Genomic DNA, 20834 nt, shown 5'->3' on the forward strand with positions numbered 1-20834 from the left:
TTTGGAAATGGATGGCTGAGGGCTTTGTTCCATACTCTAAACGCCACCCATTTGAACACATTGCAGAGAATTCTTGGACAATCTAATTAGCAGAAGCTAGGATCATTGGAGCCAATGTGTAATATATATTTGATTTGGTTTTCGTTGTGTCAATGTGTTATTTTTCAGGTAATGCTATTCCAGCTGTAGCATTGCTTGCAGGTGTTCATCAACTTCCTTGTGTAACATAAATTTATGATACTGCCTTGATATAACTGAAATTTATCCACTGGCTGTTGTAAAGCTTTCCTTTTCTTATTTATCCTATAACTAATATAAACGTTTCATTTCTTAAAATTTAATTAATAGCACTGTATTCTTGAAATGACTACTATGAACAGATGAAGTATCTACAGTCGTGAGAATAAACTGATGAGTCATCTTCTGAATTCATTAAAAAAAAAAAAAAAAATGTAATGGCTGGTTCATGTCATAGTGGTGAAGTACTGCTTGCTATTAGAATGTAATATTTGCTAGCAAATTTGTCAATGTGTTACTTGTTACATCGTCCAGGTAATTTGTAGTATGATGGGATCTAGTATTAATACATAAGAGTTAACATTTGAATTCACTTGTAATATGAACTAAGAGTGTCTTGTTTCTAACGTTATAGTTGTATCCATTATGTTATTCAAGAATCAAGAGATATAGAATTCTTTTCTTTCTCTTGGGTTTCTACAGCACTTCCATTTTACTCTATCCGCATAGAGAGCTTTAAATTGGTATATAAAACCACCCACATAATGTTCTCCAAAGTAATTGGAATGAAAGAGTGGGCATCAGGCAAGGCACAAAACAAGAACTGAAAATTAAGATAGTGTTTGGTTGGCAATTAAACAAGGCATAGATACTTTACTTCAAATCGCCAAAAGATGAATAAAGAAAAAATCTTTTCCCTTCCAAGTTCCAACCAATTCCCATCTTTTGAAAGCTAGTATGTCCCGACCTGCTTGATGTTTATACAACTTGGCTTCTTGTCTCAACTACAATTGATAGCTTGAATTTTGTTTGGTGGCTCAAAAAATTTTGAAGGTGCCAGTTTTTAGCTGTTTCTGCAATTTTTTATTTTTTAGGTATCTGTCTTTTATTCTGACAATGTAATTAGTTTTAACTTTCCTTTTTTTTTTTTTTTTTTTTTTTGGGAATTGAAAGGCTTCTGTAAACAAAGAAGACAGGTGTATTTCTCAGATCACATTCAAATATCATCCAATAACAGGAATCAATTAAAGGTGCTTCTTTAGTAGTTATAATTTATGCTTATTATCACTACAAGAAATATGAATTTCATAACAAAACATTGTCGTTAGTGAATGCATTCTATTATAAGTATTGTAGAAATAGATTAGTTTGAAATTAATTTGGTTGAATTAGATTTTAAATCCGTTTTTAGTTTAGGACATAGGGATGTATGCTTGTTATAATTGTATTAAGCGAGCCAACCTTGATGATATGAAAAAAAAAAACAATTATATGATAGAAAAAATTAAATAAATATATAAATCATATTGTGCTTTCCCATAATAGATATGTTGTGAATTAACAGAAAAAAAACAAAAAACAAAAAAGCAAGCGAAGCAGAAATTTTAGGAACTTTGATATCAATGCAGTGAGTATCAAGAAAAAGGTGAGATATGGCAGAGGTGGCAGTGAACCTGTACTACAAATCTTGAGTCCTTGCTCGTCAAAAATCAAGTTGTTGGGAAATGCCACAACAAGGAGTTGAAGACATCAAACGTGAATGGGAGCATCAGATCTTTACTCAAGGATGCTGAGCAAAAGCTACACAAGAAGCAGAAACGAGGGCAATGAAGGTGTCAAAACTTGGGTGAAACAATTGAGGGAACAGCTTTCCGGATTGAAGATGCCATCGATGAGTACACAATGAAGACGGCGAGACTTCCTGGTAGAGGTTTCGTGTACATTCATAAAGCATGCTACTTCATAAAGATTCTAAAGCTTCGACATGGAATCGCCTTGAGATTAAAGATATCAAACTATCACTTGCCGAAATACAACGAAGAGGAGCAATCTACAACTTCAGGTTCATTGATCAAGGGTCAGGCAAGTGGAGGGAGAAATGTTACCCTGACTTAGAGTAGATCTTTTTTCATTGAAGATGCTGAGTTGTGGGCATTGAATCTACTAAAGAAAAATGATTCTTTATTGGTGGAAGGAACATCCAATTTCGCTCAGTGATTGCAGTGGTGGGCGAAGGAGGACTAGGCAAAACCACTCTTGCCTGGAAAGTTTATAACATGATGTGGTGAAGAAGCATTTTGATTGCCAAGCTTGGATCACAGTTGGAAAGAATACTTGAAGAAAGATTTAATACGGACAATTATACAAGAACTTATCGTTCAACAGGGTCCACTCTAATGGAGGAGACAAAATGGAAGAAAGAATTTGATCACGATATTGAGAGAGCATTTAAAGGACAAGTGTTACATAATTGTGTTCGACGACGTGTGGAAAATTGAATTTTTGAGAGATGTAGAGCATGCTTACTGATAACAAAAAAAACAGTAGAGTAATGCTAACGACACGGAATATGCAGTTGCTGAATTCGGCCATTCTCAATAGTTCATATTCACAAGCTTGAAACTTTGTCTCAACGGTAGGATGGAAAATTTTTTGTAGAAAGGCATTGGCTCTGATGACTCTTGTCCTCAAACTTGACAGAATTTCTGAGCAGATCATTGGAAAATGTGGAGGTTTACCTAGCAATTGTTGCGATAGGTGGGCTTCTCTCCAGAAAAAACAAGATTGCTTCTGAATGGAAAAATATACTTGATGTTTGGGCTCAAGATTAAGCATCGATTCGCATCTTAAAGATTGCAACAAAGTTTTGTGAGGGTTATATGACTCCCTCACCATCTAAAGTCATGTCTCTTATACTTTGTGGTTTCCAGAAGGGTGCGAAATTAGATTTGGGAGATTAATTCGCCTTTGGATAGCTGAAGAGTTGTCAAGTGCAACAACCATCTTCCATCTGAGCGTGTTGCGGAACTATACCTGAAAGAACTTATTGATAGAAGCTTGGTTCAAGTTTCAGAGAGAAAAGCTTCGGACGAGCTAAAAGTTGTAGAGGTCATGATCTGATGTACGAGATCATTCGCAAAAAGATGAAGGAATGTGATTTTTGTCATTTCTTTGATGGGAAAGACTGAGTCACTTCAGTAATCCTCGGGCGTTTCAATACATAAATGCACTAATGGTGTTTTAGAAGGCATAAAAAATTCAAAGATGTTCCATTCGTCTTTTCAATGTAGACAAATTGCCGAGTCTTTCATGACTACATTTGTCACTGATTTCAAGCTCTTAAAGATACTTGATTTTGAAATACCCCTTTGGATTGTCTTCCTGATGGAGTGGGAAAGCTTCCATTTGCCACTACTTAAGTTTGAAAAATACAAAGTTAAAGAACTTCCCAAGTCCATAGGCATGCTTCTCAACTTAGAGACTTGATTTGAAGTGGACTTTTGTGAGTGAGCTCCCAGTTGAGATCAAGAATTTGAAAAAATTGTGTTGTCTAATTGTACGACACTGGATGGGAAAGGTCCTTACAGAGATAGAGCAAAAATACAAGAAGGTTCGGGCTTTAACAGAGTTGCAGAAGCTACGGTATGTGTATGCAAATACTAAAGTACTTGAAGAGCTTAAGAAACTGACAGCAGATGAGAAAGTTGGCCATTGGGGTCGCGAATAGAGTTGTGAAGGATTTGTTTGCTGTTGTCCAGAATATGGAAAACCTTGAAGGTTTAACTGTCACATCGTTTACAAGCGGAGAAGAGCCTCTTGATATACAATCATGGCTTCTCCTCCTTATGTCTTCAGCAATTTCTTGGCGAGGGATGTTTATTGAAATTCTACCAGTTTGGATACTAAACTTCAAAACCTAACCAGATTAGAGTTGTATTTGAATGGATCAACCAATGATTCATGACAATCCTTCAAGCTCTGCCAATTTATTGGTGCTTATGCTTTGTGTGTGACTGTGATGAACAATTGCATTTCAAAGAAGGTTGGTTTCCAAAGCTCCAACGCTTGTCTCTACGACTTCAAAGGATTGAAATGCATGAGTGATAGAGAAAGGTGCAATGCCTAGTCTTACATCCCGAGCGATTGGACCATGTCCATCGTTGGAGGAGATTCCAACTAGATTGAACATCTTAATAACCTAAAGAAACTTGTATTTTCTATGATGTTGAAGGAGGTTTATTGCATGATAAAAAATGAAACTGGGAGAATGTCACTAAACACATTCACAAATAGATGTTAGCTATAAACAAACATCTAGAGAATACTTTTGTTATACTGTAAATATCTATCATCTCTTTTGGCGGAGGATTTTTAGGATCTTATTAAAGAAATTGAGGCTAGTAACGAGTAGCCCATCACTCACAAAATCAACAGGTTAGTCTCCTAAAACAAAAAAACCTTTTGAATAGTGTATTTCTCTTAAAATCACTTCTCGACTATTAAATATTGCAGTTTTTTTTTTTATGAGTAAACAACTAAACTTTTTTCTAAAAAGAATTTAATAGTTGGATAGCATCATTCTAATCTGGTAGTAATTGTAATAATCATTAATTATCTGAATTTTTTTTTTTATACATTTATTTTATTATCATAAATAAAAATACTCTTATAATTTATTTTTTTAAAACACTTTTAAAAAAAATTACTTAATTAATTGATTAAGTTGCTGCCGGAACCCGATACTGACAGTGCGGGTCCATTGCCGGAATTTGTTTTGGCGATATTGGGTAGCAATATTGTATCAAAATAATTCACTTTAATGATCTATCTCTACAATTAGTTTTAGCAATATATTCAACGTTTGGCTGGGATCTGACCAAGAAAGTTCCGGTGGCCGCACTTTCTCGATCAGATTCTAGCCAAACGCAGTCATTTTCTAGTTACAGTTATAAGACAGATAGATCAGTTTAGACGATCATTTTAATATCAATTTGTTGCAGCACGCCAAAAAGTCTCCGATTACTGGAAACCGTATGCTGTCGTTAAAGAAAAATTATCAGTTTTTTTTTATTAAATTTGTTTTTACTTATCGTATGAATTATTTGCTGACTGATGTAAATCTTCTATTGTCATGAGCAGATGAAGAATGATGCTGATGAATCTATCTTTTTCAGTGATCACCCGGATAACTATGGCTTTTTCTTGTAATAAAGGTTCTGTATTGCTTGTAATTCATGTGTGTAGTGTCATCAATAATGGTGTAGTATTGCTTGTTCTCAGCATGCAATATTACTGTCAGTGTTTCTTCTTGTAATTTCCCTGTTGTTGGCGGGGAGTTTTCTTAAACTTTCTGTGTAATATCTATTTGAAATGTGGTTGTTATTGCTACTGTATGGTCATCGTTGTTGTCTGTCTATAAAAAAATCTCCCCTGTTTTACCCTGTTTCAATGGATTTAGTTGGTTCTTTCTATGAACCTGCTTTTACAAAAAATCAATATTATAATGTATATTTTTTAGTCTCGGTGGCAAGAGGAAAAAGGAAATCACACCAGGAAAAATGGTATATAAAGAAAATTGGAGAACCCATTAGAATATCTGGCTATTTCTAGGTGATAAAAAAATCTGATATAAGTCATTATTAATCAAAAATAGGGTGCCTTGTTATTAAAATTAATGTTCTAACCATTCTTCAGTCAGCATGTTTTCATCAAGATAAGACAAAGCCACGTGCATCAAATTTTGATGTACACACAACAATGTATCCATGAGCAAATATCTTAACCATGGAGTGGATCAAGACAAAGGTTTCAGATATGGCAGAGTTTTGTCTGAAGGTTATATGATCTCCCTCACCATCTAAGTCATGTCTCTTATACTTTGGTCTGTTTCAAGAAAGCTGCAAAATTAGATTTGGAAGATTAATTAGCCTCTGGATAGCTGAAAGCTTTGTCCACAACAAAACCACCTCCCATCTGAACACGTTGCAGAAGAATACTTGAAAGAGCTTATTAAAAGCTTGGATGTTGTACGAGCTAAAACTTGTAGAGTCCATGATCTGATGAACAAGTTCATTTGCAAAAAGAGGAAGGATTTGTCCAATACAGCCACCCACCCCCATCAGAGCATCTTGCCGAAGAATCTTGACAGAAATTTGTTCAAGTTCAAAGAGAAAGGCTTCTGGACGACCTGAAAGTTGAAAGTCCAGGATATGATGTACAAGTTTCAAAATTTGTATCTTTACAACTTCAAAGGATTGAAATGGATGAAGATTTTTAGTGAAGCAACGATCAGAGATAAGGGTACAACTGAAAAATCAGAAGAAAAAAGTTTGGAGATTTGAGCTTTAACATCTGGTTCAGCAGCAATTTGAAAGAGTTCTGTTCTGGATTCTGGAAAATATTCCAAGTGCTATTGTCTAAAAAGAGTAAGCGGCTGTTAACGACAAAGGTACAAGTTCCGTTACGTTCCATTACATGGACGTTAGCTCTTCCAACGGTGTCGTTTCTATTACATAGTAAAAAGGGGGAAAACTCGAACGATGCAGATCGAAGCAAGGATTTTCCGTCTTCTTCTTCTTCTCTTCTCTGTTCTTGCAGAAATCCGACGGCCTGCAAATCTGAGTTTTGTGTTTGTTGATTGAATGTTGAATGGCTGAGATCTTTTAATATTGCAAATCACATGGATTTCCAAATCAAGAGCTGTCGGTTCAGATCAAAGTTGCTGGATTTTTATTCATTTTTGGGTCAAAGATCAGTAAGTTGTAGTTCCTAAATCAAAAGCTGAAATACTTTAATTTTGTGTTTCTTTTGAATCAGTTGTAGTTATTACTCTGTAAGAGTCACACGGACTGCCAACGTGGACTCATTTTTAGTATAAAACAAATTCGTGAATTGGATTGTATGATGAAGCTTATCAATAAAATTTCAATTCTGCAAATTTCTGTTTCTCTCTTAAAAACATTGTGTTTGTTTCTTGAGAAAGTGTAAAAAAAATCTGATATTAAGTCATTATTAATAAAAAAAATAGGGTGCCTTATTATTCAAATTAATGTTGTCTAACCATTCTTCAGTCAGCATGTTTTCACAAAGATAAGACAAAGCCGCGTGCATCAAGTTTTTGATGTGCACACAACAATGTATCCATGAGCAAACATCTTTAACCATGGAGCGATCAAGAAAAAGGTTATCAGATATGGCAGACTTCACAGTGAACTTTGCTATAGAAACCTCGGGCTCCTTGCTTGTCGAAGAAACCAAGTTGCTGACAAGTGTAAAGAAAGAAGTTGAAAGCATCAAAAGAGAATTGGAGTTCATCAGATCTTTCCTCAGGGATGCAGATATAAGGGCAGCAGCCGAAGAAGAAGGAGAAAGCAATGGAGGTGTCGTCGGTACTTGTGTAAAACTACTATTCATTGTATCTATTCATTGTACTCTCATTCAACTACTAAGTTCTATTCTTGATATTACTGTATGAACAAGCTTTTAATTTATGGAAATGGTTATGTATATTAATTTATTGATCAAATGATTTAATAACCATTTTTTTTTTTTTTGTTCGTAACCATTTATTGATCAAATGATCAAATGGTTATGAACAAGGAAGCCTTTTGAATAGTGTGTTTCTCTTAATTTCAATTCTTTACTATTAAATGTTAGGTTATGCCTACGATACGAAGTTTAATTTCTTTCATAATATTTGTTGCATTCTCTATACTAGGATAATTAGTTATATGTTCATGGCATTTATTAGAGAAGAAACAGTTTTCATCCACATAAATCTTCTTTATGAGCATCGATTATTTCACTTTTTTTATAATTTAATAGTTGGATTAATTCTAATCTGTAGTAATTGTAATTAATCATCAATCATCAATTATCTGAAATTTGTTTTTATAAATACACAACACAAGTCTAATTATCATAATAAAAGTAAACTTAAATAAAAATACCCTTAATAATTTATTTTATTTAAAACACTTTAAAAAAAAATTATCTTAATTAATTGATCAAGTTTCGGTGTCACTCACATTTTTTTTTGTTTTAACATTTGTTTTTTACTTATCCTATGATTTAATTACCTGATGGATGTAAATCTTCTATTGTCATGAACGATGAAAAATGATACTGATGAATCCATCTTTTCTTGTAATAAAGGTTCTATATTGCTTGTAAATTTTAATTCATGTGTGTAGTATCTTCAATAATAGTGTAGCATTTACTTGTTATCAGTATGCAATATCTACTATCATATAAATTGATAGTTATTAAATGAAATAATTACTTAGAATTTATGCATTTATTGACATATGACACTAATACCATCGTGATATCATAGACTTTTACTACTTTTTTCGTTTAGAAGGGAGAACTGTTCTTTCTCGTTTTTCTAAAGTAAATGCACACTATAGATTGACTTGAGCATTAGAGAGAACACCTAATAACCCTAAACCCTTACTACCCCCTTCTTGACCCTTCTCTTTTGCAGGCCAACATGACTTATCCTAGACTTAGGGTATCCTCTTTTAAGCAGGCCTAGGCCTACTCTTTTGGTGTGTGAAGTACTAGCCCAATTGATATTGATTGAGGCCCAAACATAGAACCGCATTAACTTTGGACTTTCTTGGACCCGGTCCGACCGGTTTGTACCCAGGTTTTTACCAACCGTCCTCCTCACCCTGGATTGGGCAGTGCCCAGTGGCACTCTCTTTCTCAGGTAGCGGAACAGTGGAACCTAAACCACGCTCTTTCTACTTCACTTTCACTTCCATCCAATCCACTGTTAGTAAAAGCAGTCTTTTCAATTTCTCCATTCACTTTACCCAACTAGGGGTGTAAACGAGCCGAGCCGAGTCGAGCTTTTGGCTCATCGAGCTCGAGCTCGAGCTCGAGCCTGGCGAGCCTCAAAATTGAGACTCGAGCTCGAGCTGGCTCGCGAGCCGGCTCGATATCGAGCTCGCAAGCCTTGTCGAGCTCGATAAGGCTCGATCAAACCACCATTTATCCGGGTTTGATCGAGCCAAGTTCCCTTTTTTTATAGCAATCTGCCTGCGTACAGCATTTCATATTTACATCCAATGTTGAATTAACCATGATAGTTTTGAACATTACAAAATGTCTATTACCTTACAAAATCAAAAAACAGTTCTGAATATATTCAAATAACATTCCTAGGAGATTACCGATTTCAGAGTGTCTGGTTCGCGATTTGGGATTTAGGTTGATTGCGATTTGGGATTTAGGGCAACTGGGATGGCGAACTGAAATTGAGTAATTGACGCTCTGTTTTGGTGTATCGTGTTATTTCAAATTTGCACTTTGGAGGGGAAACTGTCATTTTTTTAAACTTTTTTCACTGAAAAATATCAGTTTAATCATAGTTTAAAAAATCACCAAAATACCCTATTAAGTGTACAGTGCTTAATCGAGCCGAGCCGAGCCAGGCTTGCGAGCCCACGAGCCGAGCTTCACTGTGTTCGAACTCGACTCGATTAACGAACCGAGTTCAAGTCGAGTCGAACCGAGCCTTATCGAGCCGAGCTCTAAACGAGCTTTTGTCCTATACCCAACCCCACTTTTATATCTTCTTGATGAAAGAGCAAATGGCTGCGTTTCTTCTATTTCTTGGCGTGCCTGTTCAAGATCATCCACTTTACCCTCTAAACCCTTTGAACTCTCTGGTATTTTATCTTTTCTTCCCATTCCTTCATGTTATGTTATGCTCATGAATTCTTCTTCCTTTTAAATTGTTGGATTCTACATTTCGTTTATGTGCTTCTCTTGGACTTGACTGCTTGTATGCTTGGTTCATAAGTAAACTCAAGAAAGTGAGAAAAGTAAATATTTTTTCTGTTTTGGTATAATCTCTATTGTTAATAAAGCCTGACTGAAAATCTTAACTTAAACCGCACTTAAATTTTCAATTCAAGATAGAGTGAGAGTTTGTATCTCTTTTGAAGTCAAATTTTTAGGTTACAATGATTTTCACTTGTTTGTAAATTATTGGATCATATGTTTTGACGACTTATGTATGAAAACTTTAGATTTTCTTTCTTTCTTCTCATAATAATCACCTTCTTTTGTGATTATAGATGCTACTGAATCTACATAAAAATGGCAAAGAAAAGAGTAACCATGAATGAGGGAAGATTTAGGAACATTTCTTGCGTTTTATTTTTTTTATTTTTTTTTTAATTCTCATTATTATTTTCAGAGGTTTTGAGGTTAGAGTATTAGAGATTTTGGGTTTTTCTATTATTTTGTTGATTTTTGCAAGAATTGGGTGTTAATTGGGATAGTGGTTTTATTCGGCAAGGTTCCGTTGTTGATGATTGATTCTAACAGGGTTTAAGATTGTTGCTATATCTTTATGGCTTATATTCCACCACACAAGCGACACTCAAAGGATTCAAAAAATCCATCTCCAACTGCAGAGCTGCTTGCTCCACATTTCAAGAGAGATTTGAACTTGAGATCATCTTAGAGACAGGATTGGGAAGATTATCTTTGCAGACCAATGCGTATACAGATGGTTCGTTGTTGATTTGGATGATAATCACCAATTTCCTTCATTTGTCCACCTTGAGCCGATTTCAGAACCCATTGAGCGGACTATAGGAGAAAAGTCCCTAGTTTTAGTGAACAATCATGCAGATAAAGGGTGGTGTTATGCCCTGTTTAGTATTATCTTAATGTATTATACTTTTTTTTTTTTTTTAATTTCATTCTAGTGTTTAAAGTAGCAGTATTGATCGTTTTCTCTCTTGTTTGTGGGTAATGATGCAGTGGGAGGGAATATATCAAGACGACCTTGGGAATTTGTTGCTAAAAATGCATGGCCAAATTTATTGACTTCTTTTAACAATCTGAGGAACAAAATGGAGTGCAAAGAGCTGGAGAAAGTGAAGCCAGTATTGGTTGCTAGATTTGGCAAAATTCTTTTTCGTGGGTAAAGAATTGATTTGCTTTATTGGCTTGAATGTTATATACTGCGTCCTTGATTTCTCTTTCTTTAGGAATGTTACATAAGCCAACATGATTGAGACTGTCACGAGAATCTTATAGAATCTTATGGTCAATTATGAATTAGCAGTTGAAATAGAGGGAAATTATGTGGTTGTCCCCTACCTATTCCCATGGAAGGGATAGGAGTGATCAGAAACTCTGGGTAATATTTCTTAAAAAGCCAAAGTAAAGAAAATTAAAACAATGTTTTATCATGCATGCTACCTCTTTGTCTTGGAATTGGCGACTTTTTTTGTTATGATTTACTAGTTCACTCAAACCCTTCGTTTGACTTCCATTGTCCTTTGTAAAGATGGAAACACTTTGCAAAAGCACATATCTAGCACTGCTGTTGATGCCTTGCCTTACCTGAGAATTGCTTGATTGTTGGTGCTAGTAACTTGTTTATCATTTCCCCAGCCCGACTTTTTCTTGACTGACCAGTCACATAACATATTTAATTGGGAAAACAATCAATCTGCCGGCTGACCTATTTCTAACCATGTAATGATGATACTCTTATGTATCAAATGTATTTCCCCTTCTAGTCATGTCTGCGGCTCAATTAGTTTGTGATGTGAAGCAAACATATGTACTAACAGTTGGTGACAAAAAATTTGGACTAAGCAGCTATTATAAGATTAATCTTTGTGATGCAGGAACTATTCTGTTAACATAGAAAAGGTCAAAAAAGATCCAGTAGCTGAAACCTCTTTGAAACAATTGTGGAGACAATTTTATACAAATGTTCCTACGTGTTATATGGAAAACATTATAAGCGAAGTTGTGCCAAAAGTAGGAGTTGATTTTGAAGCAGATAAGGATGTATACTATATCTGGGTAATTGTTCTTCTAAACACCTGTCTATTACAATCATGTTACTTGTACTTCAGATAATATAGCTATTGACTTAAATTTCAGTGTCTAGGTGATTGACAATGCACGACGAAAGAAAATTTTATGCAAATGTGGAGTAAAAGAAGATAAAATGCTTGAGCTCTATAAGGCAAGTTTTCTGTTACTTACATGCTTATATATGTGGATAATATATCAGATTTTGCATGAATGTCGCCATTATTTTAACCTATTATAAAAATAAATCAGTGTTGTGAAAATAGGATGATGGAGGTCGATGCTTCAATTTGATAATCATGATTCTTAACCATTCAGAGTTGGTTACTTTTGAAAAGTCAATGAAACAAGGCTTGCTAAAGTTAATTCTACCAGGAACTGTAGAGGTAAATGAAGCTGTCAGCGGTACCTATATGTATGTTTTTGAATAAAAAGACAATGGATTGAACTGAGTTTGTGAGATGAATTTTGATGTAAAAAGTGATGGTACTACTATAATATAAACAAGAAAAGATGAAACAGGATAAGGATAGATATTTTTAGAATCTGATTAAAACCTTTTCTGAAGTCTTCCTAGAAACATTTAAATGGAATTCACCATTAAAAGAAGAAGAAAAAAGAAATAGTTTTCAACTCTGTTGAATTGTTTGTAAAGGACTTGCTTATACAGGAGTAAGAAGCCCTGATATAAACCAAAGTATATATACCATTACAGGTGTGATCCTGAGTGTTAAATTGCAAAAACCTTGCTGATTATGAACCAACTTGAATTTGCCCTTCTTTAAGAGTGCCTTTTGCTTCATGGGATTTGGATCTGGGTAATATATCAGGGACATGAAGAAATTTTAAGTACCTCATTGGATTCATTTGTTTATTTATATTTGGAATTGCCAAAAATATTTTATATTCACTTTAAATTTATCTTTATTTTGTATGTATAGCCTCATGCTCAATCAGAGATATTTTTCTTGTAGATTGAGCCAAACCATGCTCGTCAAATGGCCATAGACATATCATGCGTGGATAAGAATTTAGACCTGAGGCTGATGCTATGGACCAAGAGTGTTGTCACTAACTTAAGTTAATGTGCAACCCTAAGCATTAGATGCTTTAGGTAGAATAATTTAGCATAACTTTGTTTCTATCTTTTGTCCTTCTTTTAATCATGTTAATTTTATCTTTGTCGTTACTAAAACAACTTTAAAGCAGTAGAAGGGAATCTTCGTTCTCTAACTTGATTTTATCTGGCCAAAGTCTATTTTCTAAGGGATGAAGAAAGAAGAAATACAAGACAAAGCTCAAAGATGTAAACATACAGTCATATATATAATAACTTTTCACTGAGGATTACAATCTATGAGAGTTTTCTCTCTAGACATCATGAAAGTTAACAAATGGTTGAAGTAAAAAACAAAATCATCAGAATCAAAGTTTTAATTGCCAACTCGTAGGCTTAAAAAATTTTAATGCTTTTGCTTTGTACAATGAGGTTCCTTATTTGATTTTTTTTTTTCTTTTTTCTTTTTTTGTGGGAGTCTATCTTTTCAGACTCCCATAAAAAACGACATGTATCTATCCAATCTTTTAGTTTATAGCTGTTTCAGTTATCCCTGAGAATGACATCTATGATCAAACTGATTATATGCGTTCTTCTAGGAGGAAGAAATGCAGAGCCTTAGAAATCTGATTAATTCAGCTGTTTTGGATCCAGGAGTGAAGGGTGGTTGAGATGACCCCTAGGGAAGTCAAACTCGAGGGTTCAATACTGTGTTAGTGGGATTTGGCACTCAGAAGTTAAGTTGTATGAGAGCTGATCACTAAGGCTCAAGGTGAGACATGCTGACCGATTTAGTTTTGAGTCTTCTACTGGGGAGTCTGCATTGGAGATTACTCTGAACTTGAAGCGATTAGCTTCAAACATACTGGTAATTGTTATTTATTGCATTCGACTTTTTCACTTGACCTTCTCTTTTCATGTGGGACTTAATAGATGTTGAAATTATTGCTATTCAGAAATTTATCATTGAACTGCTTGTTTTCCAGATCTTGTTTCTAGTTTCACCGGTTGCAAAACAATTTCAGCATAGAAAATTTCAAAGAAACGCAAAATTTTCCCCAAAGTTTTATGAAGAATTTCAACATAGAAGATTATAATGAAAATATTTTTGCTACTTCTTTCTTTTTTTTAATCGTTGTAAGAGCTTAATATGGTACAAGTTCGGCGTTTCAACAATGGTATGCTTGATAAATCATCAAACAGATTATGTATATGTGCTAAAGACATGCTGATCCTCGGTTCAATAGACTTTCAATTGAAAAGGAAAGGCCCTCCTCAACTCGAAGGGAATTTGTTAAGGAAAGTTAAAAGAAAGTATTAACTGGTTTACCCTTTCAATTAAAAGGTCGATGAATCGTAAAGATTTGTGGAAAGCTTCGCCAATAAAATAGAGTCCCCTGTTTTCCTCTATTCCCTTTTAACAGAGTCCTCACAAATTTCTCCCATCCACATATTTCATTTTGAACATCTTCTGCAATAAAAGGTCTAACCGAAATGACATTATAGAAGATTATCCCTTGCAGTAAATGTAATGATATGAAGTATCACTGAAGTTATCATGGATTCATGGGGAGATTAGCAATTTCCATGCACAGAAACCAAAACTTCAATCCGAGAACGTTTAGTCCGAATTTCGGATTGGAAATTCTTCCCCATATATCAGGGAATAAATGAATTAGCTAAGATATTTCCCATATCCATGCTCTCATCATCTGGAGGTCTGAATCAATTCTAGAGAATCTTGTTGAGAATGAAATAGAGTTTACCCCCAAAACTTTGTAAAAAACGGGGGTAAACTGAAAAGCCGGGCCAGAATCTTACTTGAGTCATGAGTATGGTTTGTCGTTTTACAAGCGTTCTGAGTGCTTGATTTTGTAGGCAAATTCAGCTAAGTTCAACCCCATCAACAACGATGTTAACACCAAAGTTGCAGACAGTTACCTGGACTCCGCTTTATGAGTACAGTGCCCGTTTTACTTTTTCTTTTATCTTTCATAAAGAACACTCGACTCTTGGATGTCCATTTTCCATTTTATTATTTTTAGTGAAGTGTTGAGAGAAAAAGGAAGAAACCTCTCAAACTCTTCATTTTCTGAGTCTCTTTCTTCTTCTCCCAAACTCTTATCACAAATTCACCTAAATCTTAAGACAACTCAAACACCAATTTCCATCTCTTCATTTGCACACATTTCAGACTGTTGCATTGAGAACACACCTTCACCAATTAAAAAACTGCTCCCCTGTTTTACCCTGTTTCCGTGGAATTAATTACCCTTAAAGATTCTTATATTAATTGTGGACTCAATGATGTAATGATTTCACCGACTATTATTTGTATTGACAAGAAACATATTTGAGGGAGTCTAGTTGTAGTTTTGTATGGCTCTTGTGTAATATATACTGTTATTGATGATCTCTGTGTGTTCAATCTTCAAAGTATGTTTTTCAAACTCAAATAAAATGGTACTGTTGAGTTTAAGTAAACTAACGGGATTATACTTCTATTAACAAATAACCTTCTACTTATAGCTGTCGTCAACTTCCTTAACCAACTTTGATAAACTAATTCTGCTTCTGAATCCAGAACTATTTTGATGTAGTTTGGGCATGCACACCAACAATGTCACTCAACATCGCAATATATAATATCATATGGGTAATGCTGTGGGTATTAACGGATTTTACTAATCAGTGTACTAACTTAAAGCATAGTACGGGTATCATGCACATAATACAGATATTATGTGTGATTTTAATAAAAGTTAGTACACTAGTTAATAAAATTTGTTAGTATGTACAGTATTATTCATATCATATAGATGCTTTTATATATATACCCTATAAAGGGTACTGATTCTGACTGACGTGGAATGTGAAATGGTCGGATTAGAAACTCCCCACATCACACTTCACGTCAATCAAGTTGAAAAGTTGGTATACAAAATCAATAAGTATAGTATTTTCCATTATGTATATTAGAATAATAATTTTGTTGTTATGTTAATTGAACTATATTATATTATTTGATATCATGTTATATTTTATCCATATTTTCCTTTAACATCTGGTAGATACAAGTTTTTCATAGTAATATAACCTTAACCAAATTAATTAGTAACAGCATCTTCTCCAACTTTATTAATTATTAATAAGTCCAGCTGTTTACAACTAAGTTCACGGAGTCCCAAAAGTTTTACTAGTCAACAAAACCATCTAAAGAATTGTGTTCACACTTCTGTCCAAGCCACTGTTTTCGTAACACAACAATAAAACATTTGTTAAATATGTGAAGCCTACGGTGTCGTTTTACCCTTCAAGATCATTCATCTTAATTAAGATGGAGTGAACAAGAAAAAAGTTATGAGATATGGCAGAGTTTGCAGTGAACTTTGCTATAGAAACCTTGGCTTCCTTGCTTGCCCAAGAAACCAAGCCGTTGAGAAGTGTAAAGAAAGATGTTGAAAGCATCAAAAGAGAATTGGAGTTCATCAGATCTTTCCTCAGGGATGCAGATGCAAGGGCAGCACCTGAAGAAGAAGGAGAAAGCAATGGAGGTGTCGTAAGTACTTGGGTAAAACAAGTAAGGGACTAAGCTCATCACATTGAAGACGTCATAGATGAGTACGCACTTAATGAGGCAAAGCGTCATGTTCATGATAGCAAAGGTCTCTCTGGTTTCCTTCGTAAAATGCGTTGCTTCATCAATGAACTTAAGGTGCGTCATCGAATTTCATCTGAGATTAAACATATCAAATTATCACTTGCTGACATATAGAGAAGAGCAGAACGCTATAACTTGAGGCACATAGATGAAGGATATGTTGTACCGCACGACTCTCGAGTTGGTGCCTTTTTCATCGAAGAGGCTGAACTTGTGGGCATTGAATCTACTAGAGACCAATTGATTGGTTTGTTGGTAAGTGGAACATCCAATCGTTCAGTGGTTGCATTTGTAGGCGAAGGAGGACTAGGCAAGACCACTCTTGCTGGGAAAATTTATAACAACGATGCGGTGAAGAAGCATTTTGATTGCCAGGCTTTGATCACAGTTGGGAAAGAATACTTGAAGAAAGATTTACTAAGAAAAATTTTCCGAGCACTTTACCGTTCAACAGGGTCCACTCTAATGGAGACAGATGGAATGGAAGAGAAGGATTTTATCACGAAGTTGAGGGAACACTTAAAGGACAAGTGTTACATGATTGTGTTCGATGACGTGTGGAAAATTGAATTTTGAAGAGATGTAGAGCATGCTTTACTTGATAAGAAAAATAACAGTAGAGTAATGCTAACACACGGAATAAGCAATTGCTGAATTCGTACCGTTCTCAATAGTTCATGTTCACATGCTTGAACCCTTGTCTTCAGAGAAGGGATGGGAACTTCTTTGTAGAAAGGCATTTGGCTCTGACGGCTGTTGTCCTCCAAACTTGACAGAATTATCGGAACTTGTCGTTGGAAAATGTGGAGGTCTTCCTCTAGCAATTGCTGCGATAGGTGGGCTTCTCTCAAGAAAAAACAAGATTGTTTCTAAATGGAGAAATATGCTAGATAGTTTGGGCTCAAAATTAAGCAGTGATTCCCATCTTAGTGATTGTAACAGAGATTTGTCTAAAGGTTATTATGATCTTCCTCACCATCTCCAGTCATGTCTCTTATACTTTGGTGCTTTTCCAAAAGGCTGCGAAATTAGATTTGGGAAATTAATTCGCCTTTGGATAGCTGAAGGCTTTGTCCAACGCAACAACGACCTTCCATCTGAGCATGTTGCTGAAGAATACTTGAAAGAACTTATTAACAGAAGCTTGGTTCAAGTTTCAATGAGAAAAGCTTCTGGACAAGTTGGAAGTTGCATAGTTCATGATCTGATATATGAGATCATTCACAGAAAGACGAAAGGAATGTGATTTTTGTCGTTTCTTTAATGAAAAAGACTTGAGTCACTTTAGTAAAACTCGCCGAAGAATGCTTGAAAGAACTTATTGACAGAAGCTTGGTTCAAGTTTCAACGAGAAAAGCTTCTGGACAAGTTGGAAGTTGCAGAGTTCATGATCTGATGTACGAGATCATTCACAGAAATGCTACTTTCTTTTACATCTAAACCCTCCAATGGTCACCCATATTAGTAATGAAAAAGAATCAAATTCAAGATCTTTTGAGTAATACACCCAAAAGTTTTTACCGTCTCACTCGGCCACCTATTAACGATTAATCAAGTAGATATTGTCGCTTTAAAGTTAAACCCGTGCAGATTTACTTTTAAGTTTCACGTTAATATTATCTACTTTCTTTTACATCCCTTCTATTGTTTAAATGTGAAGTTAATCCTTGAATAAACCAAGTTATGTGCTTGTGTGTTGTGGAAGCTCTTCACATGAATGCCTATGTTTTGCTTTTGCTTTGTTTGGTTAGGCTTAGGCAGAATGGTGAAGGAAATGGCTGATTCTTCTGCTTGCAGTTCGTGTTGCGTTTTTGGAGGAGAACCACTGCGTATTATGATGATTGTAGGTGGATAGCTGGACTCTAGAGTTTTACTGGGTGCTGGTTGTAGATTCGCTGCATTAGGTCCTCTTGGGCATGCTGCCTTTTTCTTTGTTTATGTTTGTGTCTGTAAGTTTTCTTTCTTGTAAAGGATCTTTCCTTCACAAGATCCTTTGATTGTAAAGGAACTTTCCTTTTTGTTTCTTTTTGCATCTTGTTTTGTTGCTGCCTTCGCCTGCCCCAAGGTGTTTTCCTTGGAAGGGAGTCCCTTCCTTTAGGCTGTATTTTTTTAATTACTTTCTATAAGATTACTGGATTACTAAAAAAATAATCTAAATTTGTATTTTAATTTCAGTAGAGCAATTGAGAATTTGAGTTGGGAAAAATGATTTGAGAATTTTTAAGTTGGTAGGTGATTATGTTGTACATAAATTATTTTTTTCCAGGCCACCGTGGTTCTGGCCAAGGTGGAGGTTTTGATGGAGGTGTGGACGGTGGATGATTTGGTGGAGGTGTGGACGGGCTCAAATGTAATATGATCAATGAATAAAGGAGCTAGAGAAATTCTATGGCCCTACAATTTCACCTGCCATTGCGTTGGATTAGAAACTTAAAAAAAACAAACTCAACATAATGAGATAATTCTATTATTTTGTTCACCAAGTACAACCAAAAAAAACAAACTCAACATAATCTCCTAACATACTACAAGTTCTGATGAATCCTAGTAGAGATTCTGCAAAAGATTGCTTCATATCTGCAGCATCCAACTCGTGAATATGCAAACACAGTTTTAATTCTGTCAACTAAAGAAATATTAAACGGGAAATTTATATACATATATAAAAACTTCAGAAAAAAGAGTTTTTTTTTTTTTTTTTTTTTTTTTTTTTTTTTTTTATACTTTATAAATTGAGAACTTGAATGCCATTAATTGTTATAAGCTATCTTTCCACCTTTGAATACTGTTTCTTTGGTTACCACTTTGAGTCCTACTCCATGTCCCAAGTTGATGGTGGCCTCGGTGGTGGAGGATTTGCTGGTGGCCGTGGCATGTGCCACGGCTAGTCTAGGCTTTATGACGTCGGGATGTCGCGAGAAACCCCAATCTTGGCAAGGTTGAAAACCCCACTATAGATGCCAATCGTGATGAGATTAAAATAAACCCCGCTATGGTGATAATAGCCAAAAAAAGACCACATTGGTTGGCTAAGCCAAGGATAACTATAACCTCAAAAAGGAAGAGAAAACAAATGCTTTAACTCTAAATATATTTAATAATATTCAAGGATGATTACAAGGACAAAGTAAGGCTTTATTTATAGCCTTCCAAGTGAAAAAGTAAAATATAACTTTCCCATGTGGGACAAACAAAAGGTCAATATAATTGAAATTAAATTAATTTAATTTCTTTCCTTTTTACTTTTATGCTCCTGCATCACTTTGGTTGACAGATCAACCACTACCACGTGCTTGGCGCTCTGATACTTGTCGTTGATGAGGGAGGGGTCTGTTCTGGGACTGGTTTGAGCTTTTGGTGCTGATGAAGAAGTTAAATTCTTCTCATGATTTTGGCCATGGTCGATTTTGTTGGGGCTGGTGTTGGGCTTAGTAGTGGTGGAGGTGGAGGTGGAGGTGGAGGTGGAGGTGGAGGACTTGACGTTGTGAGCCATGGAAAGATTGAGCTATTGATGCAAAGATTAAGTTTCTTCTTTCTATATAATTTTTTGGCGGTTTTGCAATAGAAGATATAAAGGCTTGGTGTTGAAGATTGGTACAAGGAGTAGGTATCATGCAATAAATTCATCCAATCAAATTGTACACTTCTTATGTAAGTTGCCCTTTTTGACTCTTATTAAAGTAATCAAAGATGTCATCAATCTAGGAAATTTCCCACCGCGTCTCTTAAGGTTGCGTTTGTTTCATTCCTATCCTTAAATAAATGCGCGTTGAAAGATTGAGCTTTTGATGCAAAGATTAAGTTTCTTCTTTCTATATAATTTTTTGGGGGTTTTGCAATAGAAGATCAAAAGTCTTTCTGTTGAAGATTGGTACAAGGAGTAGGTATCATGCACTAAATTCCTCCAATCAAATTGTACCCTTCTCATGTAAGTTTCCCTTTTTGCCTATTTTTAAAGGAATCATAGATGTCATCAATCTAGGAAATTTCCCACCACGTCTCTTAGGCTACGTTAGTCACCATGTTTTGAAAATATTATATTTCTATCCTGAAAATTTCTACTTTGACTTGGTATTTACTTTTAGGAAATGATAATGTTACGTCTAGAACATCAAGGGCTGACGTAGGAAATCACGTGATTGGGGGGGGGGGGGGGGGGGGGGGGGGGGGGGGGGGGGGGGTGACCTACTCCTGTCAGAATGGTAAGCACACGTCAGGCCTGCCAATAGCTATGGAGCTCCCACG

The 20834-nt window shown here is 35.3% G+C and overlaps 1 protein-coding gene across 1 annotated transcript; it reads left to right on the forward strand.

Annotated features, from left to right (window-relative positions):
- Positions 1 to 17274: 17274 nt before the first annotated feature.
- Positions 17275 to 17835, forward strand: LOC116111810 (putative disease resistance RPP13-like protein 3). Its single transcript, XM_031397958.1, has one exon. The coding sequence runs from the start codon at positions 17275 to 17277 to the stop codon at positions 17833 to 17835; it is 561 nt and encodes a 186-aa protein (XP_031253818.1).
- The last annotated feature ends 2999 nt before the right edge of the window (positions 17836 to 20834 follow it).

This window comes from Pistacia vera, unplaced genomic scaffold (genome assembly GCF_008641045.1).
Source record: "Pistacia vera cultivar Batoury unplaced genomic scaffold, PisVer_v2 Contig650, whole genome shotgun sequence".
NCBI lineage: Eukaryota > Viridiplantae > Streptophyta > Magnoliopsida > Sapindales > Anacardiaceae > Pistacia > Pistacia vera.

Excerpts from the sequence above, each read along its gene's own strand:
- LOC116111810 (XM_031397958.1), top strand. The coding sequence starts at position 17,275 with ATGCTTGAACCCTTGTCTTCAGAGAAGGGATGGGAACTTCTTTGTAGA.